This window comes from Megascapheus bottae, chromosome 16, assembly GCF_031878675.1.
Source record: "Megascapheus bottae isolate mThoBot1 chromosome 16, mThoBot2.hap1, whole genome shotgun sequence".
NCBI lineage: Eukaryota > Metazoa > Chordata > Mammalia > Rodentia > Geomyidae > Megascapheus > Megascapheus bottae.
In genome coordinates, this window is record NC_143524.1 from 39,796,835 (window position 1) to 39,808,332 (window position 11,498).

General features: G+C 36.6%; 1 protein-coding gene across 1 annotated transcript; it reads left to right on the forward strand.

Moving 5' to 3' along the window:
* Positions 1–202: 202 nt before the first annotated feature.
* Positions 203–1,148, forward strand: LOC150053233 (olfactory receptor 5P6-like). Its single transcript, XM_090348982.1, has one exon. The coding sequence runs from the start codon at positions 204–206 to the stop codon at positions 1,146–1,148; it is 945 nt and encodes a 314-aa protein (XP_090205108.1). The 5' UTR covers position 203.
* The last annotated feature ends 10,350 nt before the right edge of the window (positions 1,149–11,498 follow it).

Genomic DNA, 11,498 nt, shown 5'->3' on the forward strand with positions numbered 1-11,498 from the left:
CAGACAGACAGACAGACAGTATAGGCAGAAAATCTTTAGTTTTTTTGCTAAGATCAATTGCAAAATTACATATAAACTCATTATTGTATGGTTCTTGAATATTATTATTTATAATGACATTCCACATTTATTAAAGTAAATAGAACCATCATATTTGTAAGTAGAATCATGCAAATTTTCTTTAATGCAGGTTCCTTTGTCTGATGGATTCCCTGGGGGATGGGAACCACACTGCAGTGACAGAGTTCATCCTGTTGGGCTTAACACATGATCCAGTCCTTCGAGTCTTCCTCTTCATCATCATCTTGTGTATCTATCTGGTGACGGTATTTGGGAATCTCAGCACAATCTTTCTTATCAGAGTCTCTACTCAGCTCCACCACCCCATGTACTTTTTCCTCAGCAACTTGGCTTTTGTTGACTTACTCTTTTCATCTTCTGTCACACCTAATATGCTTGTCAATTTCCTGGTGGAGAGAAATAGAATCTCCTACCTGGGTTGTGCCATCCAGCTTGGGTCTGTCATTTTCTTAGGATCAGTTGAGGGCTTTCTTCTGGCTGTCATGTCCTATGATCGCTTTGTGGCCATCTGTAATCCACTCCTGTATTCAACCAAAATGTCTACACAAGTCTGTGTGCAGTTACTTGTAGTAGCTTACATAGGAGGTTTCCTTAATGCTTTAATGTTTACCATCTCATTCTTTTCTTTGGTCTTCTGTGGCTCAAATAGAATCAATCACTTTTTCTGTGATTTTTCTCCTTTAGTTGAACTTTCCTGTTCTGATGTGAGTGTCATTGCAATTGCTCCTTCATTTTCCGCAGGTTCTGTTATTATTTTCACTGTGTTTGTCATAGCCATCTCCTACATCTACATCCTCATCACCATCCTGAAGATGCGCTCCACCGAGGGCCGCCAAAAAGCCTTCTCCACCTGCACCTCCCACCTCAGTGCCGTCACTCTGTTCTATGGGACAGTTACATTTGTTTATGTGCTGCCCAAGTCCAGCTACTCCACTGACCAGAACAAGGTGATATCCATATTCTACATGGTGGTAATTCCCATGTTGAACCCACTGATTTACAGTCTTAGGAATAATGAGATTAAGGGGGCTTTGAAGAGAGAGCTTGGAAGGAAAATCTTTTCATAATTGTGTCTGCTATTGTGTATTGCTTTGGATAGTAATAATAGCCTATAATAGCAGAAGGTAATTGCGTCTGTTCTGAAAATATCCATGATATATCATTAGCATGTATTGTGCTTTTCAGCAAACATAGAGTTTCAATGTTTAGATGATAGAGCAAAAAAGACTTACCTTTAGTTTATTTTTGAATGTTATTATTATTGTCACCTTTCAGTGATTGTATAAAGGAGTTGTCATTCAACAAAGCAGTTTATGAATAAAGTGCATGTTGGTCAATGTCTTTCCTTTCAACGTTCTCACTTGCCCCTCCCAACACTTTGAAAACTGTTTAGGATATGTAATAAAGTTTTGGGGCCATTTATCAAAGCTGTTTATGCATATAATGCATCTTGATCTGTGTCATTCCTTCAACACTTTAACACCCCCCCTTCCCTATGTTTCTTAATTTTGTGGCACATAAAACCAAATTTGCTACAAATCCTTTAAAATTTGTATGAATATTTTTCAATATGTTACTCCATGCCATATGCTTACTTAAAAAAATGCCTTTTATTGGGCCAGGAGTTTGGCCTAGTGGTAGAGTGCTTGTCTAGCATGCACGAAGACCCAGGTTCAATTCCTCAGTATCACATACATAGAAAAAGCGGTACTGAGGCTCAAGTGGCAGAACCATAACCTTGAGAAAGTCCAAGGACAGTGCTCAGCCCTGAGCCCAAGCCCAGAACTGGCAAAAATTCCTTTTATTTCTTGAATCTTAACTCTTTGCAAAGATACATGAGTTTGCTCTTGGTCCCTTATCTTGGTGCTTATGAAAGGTGATGGACATTTTGAAAGATTTTGCCTGCAGGCTTCACTAGTTCATTGGGGTAGCCCATCACTGCAAATTTTATGACCTAAGCTCCTTCCTCTTCTTTTCACTTAGGAAGTAAGTAGTTTTGCTCTACCACATAATTTCTGGCATAATGTGTCCCTTAGACACAGTGCAGACTCATGGAGTCAACTTAGGAACTAAAACTTCCAAAATCAGTGTGCCAAAACAAACCTTTGGTCTGTACAAGTTGGTCATTTCATGTATTAGTTACAGTATCAGAAAGTCATCCAACTCTTTCATCCTGTGAAGCTGTGTTTATTTTAACACTACCTTATCCTGAGTTAAAACTGGGTAACTGTAGTCATGACTTAGCATATTGCAAAGAAAATATAAAGATAAATATTCCTGGAAATGTTCATCCATTAGCAAGGTTATCTTTAAGGAATGGACTTTGAGGGCCCACAACATTTCGATCTGTGTTCCTGGCCTATGTTCAATTTGATGAAGGAGTCTTTAAGAGGGCCATCTTTGTTTAGTCTGTGAATTCCTGGCTCTGGTTAAAACAGGTTAGTTCTCTGCTGGAATGAATGACAGTTACTAAGTTTCTAAGCACTGAGTGAATCAGAAGCAGTGAGACTTGCAGTGTGACAACAGTGAGGATGTCACAAGCAAATGTTCAGACTGATTTCATGGCTGGATGCACAGGTAATACAGGATGTTGGAGCAGACTTGGCTCTCTGTACCTTGATATGGTTACTACTCACTAGAGAGACATTTGCTGGCTTTATATGCTGGCAACTGTCTCATTCATTTCCTTTTCCTGTTTCCTATTTAATGATTTTTCATAGATAGAACAACAGGCATTAATGTTTCAATTCATTCACTTAAGAAATAAAAAACAAAAATTGATTATGCATAATATATAATTTCAAAACATATTATAAATATATGGCCATCCAAAAATCTATTCTTTTTTGTAATTCATGATTGGTGGTTATTATTTTATGCCTAAAACTTCCTTTTGGCTATTTCCCAAATGAACTATTTCTCATATCTACTTTGAGAAGTTTCTTCATTTTCTTGCATTTACATTTTGATCTAGGCTATATTTGGAGTTAATATTTTTATTATGTTATGGTGTAAGGGCTCTGTTATTTTCTCCCAAGTGGAGAGGCAGGTGTTTCAATGACAATTACTAGGTCCACATTGGGGCCTTGGTTGGCAAGCCTGTTAGCAGGATGGCTAGGGGATAGGGATCTTCCCTGGCCTCTGGATGAGTAGATCATCTGCTGCATCTTGATCTCTAAGAGTGCTGCTGGGATGTAAGTTCACTTGGAGGTTCACACATGATGGGCCTGTTATCATGTCAATGGTCAGGAGTGATTTCCTGTGGGCCCATGGGAAGGCTACTATTAGGTTAGTGGATATACCCCTGGGAATTCAGTACTGTTGCTGAACGTGGTTGAAAGATGCTGGGGATAAATTACACAGCTACTTCAAGGTCCAGGGATGAGATGACACTGAGGTTGACAAGTCTGTTTCTAGGGGCATAATGTGTATATTTTCATTTTTTTATTAGAGCCTGTTCTTAGGATGCAATGGAGAGTAACTGGGGTGGATTTACAAGCCATTTCAAGGTCCACAATGGGATCTAGCTCAGTGACTCACCTTATAGGGAAAAATAACTTTTTGGCTCTATATGGAATCACATTTTCTCTTTTCAGGCCAGAAAAATCGTAGTGGGAACATGGATAAATGTATGGTGTATGAAGTAAAAAAGTTTAGGGTAGAAACTTTTGAATGTCTATAACATTTTGAATCATTTTGAGGTTTTGATGATGGGAACTTGAAAACACAAAAACAAACAGAAAAACTGTAGAGATGATGAATCTTAATAGTGACCATGGTTATCAGGATAAATTGAGTCTTGTACTTAATGTCCTTAAGATGTTGCTGAATAGAATGTGAACAGGAAGACTTCTGAGCAAGGCTTCTCAAGATGTTTTTCTTTGTGATAGGAAGAGTTTCAAGAAACTTGAAAAAAAGGACAATCACATGTACAGAATTTTATCCTATTTTTATTCTGTATTAAAGTGGTAATTGACTGAAAGTAATAATTTCTCTCTTTACTATTGTGTCCTTCAAAATCAAACTTTTTTTGAATCTGACTGAAAGGCTACTTTAATGGTCAAATACTCTGTCACCAATGAAGCAGAAAAAGCTAACTCCAATTAAGCAGAAAAGATTTCTGTGCTAAATATCAGATAGAACTTGGGGAAGCCAAAGCCTCTGTCCATCAGTTTTATTATAAAAAAGAAAAGAAAGGATATTATTTTATTAATGTCCCTTTGTGTCATTAAAACCTTAATGAGTCACCTGGTTCATAAACTCATTTCTGTACAACAAATGTAAGGAATTTTCTCTCAAAGGGACCCACAAGAGTACTCCTAGAAAATTCACCATGTTGGATGGGAACCTTCTTTTCTCTCCCACCATATATACTGGTACCAACTGTCATTTACTACATGTATGTAACCATGTTGTTTGACTAATGGTTCACACTGGGTCCTGATTGTTGATATAATTAAATGGGACGTATCTAATTTATAAAGTTCAGACTGGAATTCAGCATCAGTATTCTGCTTCTAAGTGATTAAGTGCTGAGATTTTGTTAAGATAAAGTTTTATTTGTTCAAGACTGAAAATAAAAGAGCTGCCTTCAACAATTTTGACTCTTGATCCCCTGTTGAAAGTACATGTTCAGAAAGAGAGGTTCTGAATCTAGTACCCCATAGGCTAGTCTGCTAAGAGGACTCCAGATAGTGTACGTTGTCTGTGGCAAATCATTGCTAGACTTGAGCAGCTAAGAGTATGAAGAGGAAATCAGAAGAAACAACCTTATACTTAGTTTACATAAGATTCACGGTCCTGGGCTTTCTAATTACAAGTGATCAGGCATTGAAGGACATGATCTCTGAGTGGTCAGAGTCCTTGAACCAGTCTCAGATCACATCTTTTAACCTGAAAACACAGCTTCATTATGGGAACAATTATTCTCATTTTGCAATGATAAAAACTGGTGAAGACATTGAAACCTATGTGCAAATAATCACAGCTAGTGTTTGGTAGGCCTAGGATCTGGGCCTTCTCCAGGGCTTGACCTGGCAAGGCAAGGACTTTATCAGTTGCACATGCGGCAGTCTTGGGGTCTGTGTTCTGTCAGTCTCATCTCCAAGACTGTGGTCAGGAGACATTGACTCATATGGAACCATGGGAAGGCAGCGTTGCCCCACTGAACCCTGTTTGAGTCAGCAGACAGAAAAAAAATTCTTCAGTATTCACCTTCTTTCCTCAGATCAGAGTAGATTCAGTGTGTGTCAAAGAGGGAACTGAAAAGCATGACACTGGGTTTGAGGAAAGAGAAGCCAGTGCAGGATACCAGCTGGACGCAATTACGTCAATGTTTTCTTTCTTTTCTATTCTTTTCTTTTTCTTTTTTGCCAGTCCTGAGGCTTGAATTCAGGGTCTGAGCACTGTCCTTGGACTTTCTCAAGGCCAGTGGTCTGCCACTTCAGCCACAGCACCACTTCTGACTTTTTCTGTGTATGTGGTACAGAGGAATTGAACCTGGGTCTTCATGCATGCTAGGCAAGCACTCTACCACTAGGCCAAACTCCCCATCCGCTTTAGTGTCTCTGTAAAGAAACTAGATCAACTGTACCATTAACCTCATCTTGAGCAACTGGTAAGATGAAGAACAGATTCTTTTCAGTGATAGAGCCAGCATCATAACATCAAAGACAGTAAGCAACCTCTTACTTATTGAAAGATGTTTAATAAAGATCAAAGAGACAACGCATTATTTAATGGGCTACAAGTTCCCAATCAGAAGTTCATCGCACTTCTGAATTCATTCAATTAAAGAATTCCAAAATAACAAATATTAAGGCATTGAGATTTTTATTTATTCATTTATTTTTTTGTCAGCCATGGGGATTGAACTCTGGGTCTGGGAACTGTCTCTGAGCTCTTCAGCTCAAGGTTACTGATTTACTCCTTGAGACACAGCACCACTTCCGTTTTCCTGGTGATTAATTGGCGATAAGAGTCTCATAGACTTTACTGCCCAGGCTGGCTTTGAACTGCCATCCTCAGATCTAAGCCTCTGTGTATCTAGAATCATAGGCATGAGCCACTGGCACCCGGCAAAAATTGTAGTTCTTAACATTTTATACATTTCCAGAAAAATAACAATCAGTGCCAATGACTGCAAAAATGGCCTAATGCATTAAAAGCACTTAAAAATGGCTTGATGGACCGGGAGTTTGGCAAGTGAAAAATTAAAAATAAATCCCTTTGACATAGTGAGTTTATTGGAACTTATCAATAGAGCTGAAGACTGAAGGGTCCGTGTATTATGTCATTAAGACATGGAAGGTTGAGTGTGAAAGAGAATAGAATCCAGTATTTATAATATCTTTGTCATATTGTCTACTGCTTTAGTGTGTACTCAGATGCCCCCACGAATTTCTTAATTTTTTTTTATTGAGGAGACAATTGAAAACAAAGATAATTATTTATGGATTTCTGGAGTCATCTTACTTTTTGTTTCTGCAGTGGCCCCCTAGTCAAAATAAATCCTTTTTTTCTGTTGAATCCTTCAGAAGCATGGTCTTTTTATGAGCTTATTTAAAGTTGCTTTTTAAAAATTTTATTTATTTATTTATTTATTTGCCAGTCCTGGGCCTTGAGCTCAGGGCCTGGACACTGTCCTTGGACTTTCTCATGGCTAGAACTCTACCACTTGAGCCACAGAACCACTTTTGGCTTTTTTCTATGCAAGTGGTACCAAGGAATTGAACCTGAGTCTTCGTGCATGCTAGGCAAGCACTCTACCACTAGGCCAAACTCACGGCCCCTAAAGTTCCTTTGATATTATCTTATAACCCCAATTAAACAGGTGAATTATTTGTTTGGAGTTTCAAATATTTTTCTGGGAAATCATGATTTCTCCCCAACGACATCGCCCCATTTTTTAGGAAATGGAAAGACTTAGAAAAAAATCATATTAAGTGAAGTAAGCCAGACTCAAAGGAACTTAGGCTCAATGGTTTCCCTCATTTGCCATAATCAGTAGAAACCTTGGGCTCTCCTAGCAGAGATTTGCAAAAGAGCAAAACGTAGATACATAAGGCCATATAGTATGAAGCTAATTGATAGGACCTCTAGGATATAGAAACAAAAGCCATATAATGAATGATTGCTGTCCTTATGGTACTATGTTGTCTCTCAGCTCTTTGCTGTCCCTTGGTTATCTCATATTGTTACAGTATCTCACTTTGTTATCTGATATATTGATATATTTGTATTTGGTTATTTGAAATTGGATAGGGAAGCGGGGAAAACAAGATGGGGGTGGGTGGGCGGGAGGATAATGGGGACCAAGACATGTGAAAGGGTATCAATGTATGTGAATTAATGCACCTTCTATCTAGCAAATATCATGTAACCCTTTTATTAATTACAATAAAAATATCAAAAAAAAGAAAGAAAAAAAAAAGAAGGGAAAGGAAAGTGCAAAGAACAGTACAGCAGGTCCAGGAAGGACCCTTTGGGGAAGGTCAGCCAAGACTTAATTGGTTGCTTGGTCCACAAATTCTGTCTGTACCATCAGTGCACTGAACATTCTCTCAAAGGGACCAGTAGCACAGACCCTAGAGGAGTTGTCACATTTGATTAAGGTCTTCTCTCTACTCCCAAGCACACAAACACACCCATCTTCATCCTCCTTGCATGCATGCAACTATGTTCCTGGGCTGGTGGTTGGAATTTAATCTCCAACTACCTACATAGTTAAATGGAAAAACATCTATTCTATAAGAGTCTTGTTTAGAATCGACTGTCAAATCTTAGCCTTCTGAAAAGTAAGTGCAAGTTTTGTGGATGCTGTTAAGGTGAACTTCCGTTTGTTGAAGAAGATGTTGTAAATAGAATAACTACTTTGGCTATTTTTTTTTAGGTCTTGACATATTGGGAGATGTGCCTTCAACAAGGTAGGTTTTATTAATGAATGTAAATTACTAATTTGTCCTTACTATTTGAGAAAACGTTGTCAATATCAGCATAGAAAAGTCACAGTACATGAACAGGTTAGGTAAAATAAAACCATCAACTGCTGAACAATTTGATCTGATCTAATCTATTTCCACCATTGTTTTCATGTAAACAAAGAGTTATAATCCACTTTACCAGGATTCCTTGGAAACCACACTGTAAGAAAAACAGTCTTCAAGCACTATCCAAACTTGGAACTCTTCGTAAAAACAAAGTAGCTCAGAATTGCTTTAGGAGGAATTAACTGTTTGAAAATTTTTATGAAACATCCAAATAGTAAAGGTGTGTAAGCTTTTCCAGAAAGACATTTTTTGCAGTGAAGTGGGCTTTAAAAAAACAAAAACACAAAGAATGAATTCACTATTAATAATAGAAGTGTTCTAGCTCATCCTTTTAGGTTATGTATACCTTTTTATTTGTTTCCTAATTAACTGAATTTCCCAGGATTGAAGTGTTGATAGCCAATTATTGGTTCATTGATTTGGTAAAGGAAATAGAATAGATGGAATAATAATAATAATAATAGCAACAATAACAATAACTAAAGGCACTACTGGGATTTGAACTCAGGGCCTTGTGTTCATTCAGCTGACAGTGTACCAGTAGAGCCATGCCCCCACCCATCATAATGCTTTATATTTGAGGTAAATGATAGGAAAAGCTTGGAATACTCACTCTGAAAATTTGGAGAGGGCAACCTACCACAGGGATTCTTATCAAGTTTTTAGCATGAAATTTATGCAGGTACATATTGTATCAAAAATGATATAACAAAATGTTACTAAAACAATCCAATTTAGAAACCATTGTTACAGAGGAAGTGGCTGGATTGATCTGAACAAATCTACTTGGACTATGTAGAAAGTACTAATTATGTTTTTATTTCCCCACAATGATTGGGATTTCTATTTAGCAAAACTAAGAATTATCATTTCAAATATATAAAATTATCTATGAAAATTAGATGAGGTGCCCTTAGTTATACTCATAATTTGAATTTTTCAGTCCATATGATCAAGAAGAATTTTATTTGTTCCTTTAAAAGGTATCATATGGCCAGGAGTTTGGCCTAGTTGTAGAGTGCTTGCCTAGCATGCATGAAAAACCCGGGTTCAATTCCTCGGTACCACATACACAGAAAAAAGCTGGAAGTGGCAATGAGGCTCAAGTGGTAGAGCTCTAGCCTTGAGAAAATCCAAAGACAGCGCTCAGGCCCTGAGTTGAAGCTCTAGGACTGGCAAATATAAAATCACAAAACTATCATATTTAACTGGTTTATACTGTGAAATATAGAACAAACTAGGTGACTGTCTATTTGTTGCTTTAAAGGAGTTTGTTTTCCACTTATTGCTGATGGTAACAGACTTCTCAGTAGCTGCTATTTAAATTCAAAGGTACATGCTTCCAGAGAGAAAGGAAATGGCTATCAGACTGCCTGGCTCCTATTCTGATATTGCCATGTGCTCTATAACCCTGTGCAAGCCACATAATTTTTCACAGTCATTAATTCAAGCATTAAATGACAGAAAATATTTAATGCTATTGATAAAATAAGAATTTAAGTGGTATAATTCCTTAAAAGGCTAATTCACAGCTCAACAAAATAAACACCAAGAAACCAGAACTTGAAAAGGAGAGTGGGATCAAAGGGAGGGAGGAGAGAAATGAAGAATGGAAGAGGGCAGAATGCAGTCATAAAATTCAGCGTACAAAATTAAGAACATTGAGAGAAGGTTGTGGTTGGGAGGGACAGGGAGAATAATGAAAGGAGAGACATTGATCAAGATGCATTTGTATTCATAAACTGTTTTCTTGAATGGCAACTCCTTTGTACAAATACTTAAAGAGAATACATGGTGGCTTGAAGAGGAGCCAAGAAGATGATACAAGAAAAATGGATAGAAAATTTAATGCCCTGTGAGAGAAATGATTCACCAAGTATCTTTAGGATGCTTCAATATTTTATACTAATTAATGTCATAGAATTTATTGTATTTAATTTATTCTTTCAATGAAATAGAATGCTTAAATATAAAATATAAAAATGATTGAAATCATAATATGTATAAATAGCCATATACATATGCCTATATATTGTATATATTATATATGTGTTTATGTGTATATATGTACAATAATGATCATAATTGGAACCTACAATAACCTTTAGTGTATATGCATGTATGATTTCAAGGAGATTATCAGTATAGAAAAAATGCAAAACTCTCAGAGCCCAAAATGATTTTAAGTTACATATATGTACAATTAACCTGAGCAAACTACAAGCCACCTTGAGTAAGGTACACTATTGTCATGAAATTAATTCTGTATTACATTAATACTATATTAAAACTATATATTACCTGTTCTTAGTCTTTAAACTGTAGGTGTTTGTTTCATCTTCCTTATAATAACACCTAACATCTACTAGAGATATGCTGCTTTTCAATAAATGTAAATTTTGACGTCATTTCACCATTTATTTAAGCACAACTTGGAAGTGTCAGTAAACTTTTTTTCTTTTTGCTTTGTGGGCACCATTGTTCTTTTGCAAGGCATATTTCCCCAAAATTAAGAGTAAGGAAATTCAGTAAATCATTTAATGATTCAAATAAAACTGATACTAACAAAGGAACCACCAGAGGCCTATGCATACATAAAATGTATGCACTGAAATTTTTAATATTTGTTTTGAAATATCTCTAGAGGTATTTACTTGTTATACTTGGTCAAACTGCATGTTTCAAGGCACTGGAAGCTCATGTTTGCAATCCTATCTACACAGAAAAACTGAGATCTGAGAATTGTGGTTCAAAGTCAGCCCAAGTAGAAAAATCTAAAAAAATCTCAATTCCAATTAATCAGCCAAAAGCTAGAAATGAAGGTGTGGCTCAAGTGTAGAGGGATAAAAACGGAGAGCTCCAGACTCTGAGTTTAAACACACACACCTAATTGTAACAAATCTGTGAAAAGGTAGGTGCATCATATTAGTTACTATGCAAGTGTTTCTTTCTAAAAAAGTTTCTTTTTTGGTCAAGTGATATAAGAGGGCTACAGTTGCTTTTGTAAGGTGGTGAGTACATTACTTCTTGATCATTGTTATGCCTTCCCATGTTTTTCTCCCGTTTTTCCCTCCAGACACCAAATTTTTCTTGAAAACAACTCTTAATTTTCTTTTTTCCAGTTTACTCAGCAATTATTTTTTATTATAGTAATATCTATATTCTGATCACTTGGTTTTAAAGAAATATACACATTTTTAGGTATTTAATGAAAGCCACCTGAAAGTTATAGCTTGATTAATTGTTATTTTTAAGGTCTTTCCTTGTAATATTTATATGTGTTCAAGAAAATGAAAGTATTATGTTTAAAAAAATACTTTCATGTGTTCTTTCATCCTAGATTTGTCCTGGCAGCAGCTCCATGGTCTG

Coding starts and splice junctions, on each gene's coding strand:
- LOC150053233 (XM_090348982.1), top strand. CDS start 204: ATGGATTCCCTGGGGGATGGGAACCACACTGCAGTGACAGAGTTCATC.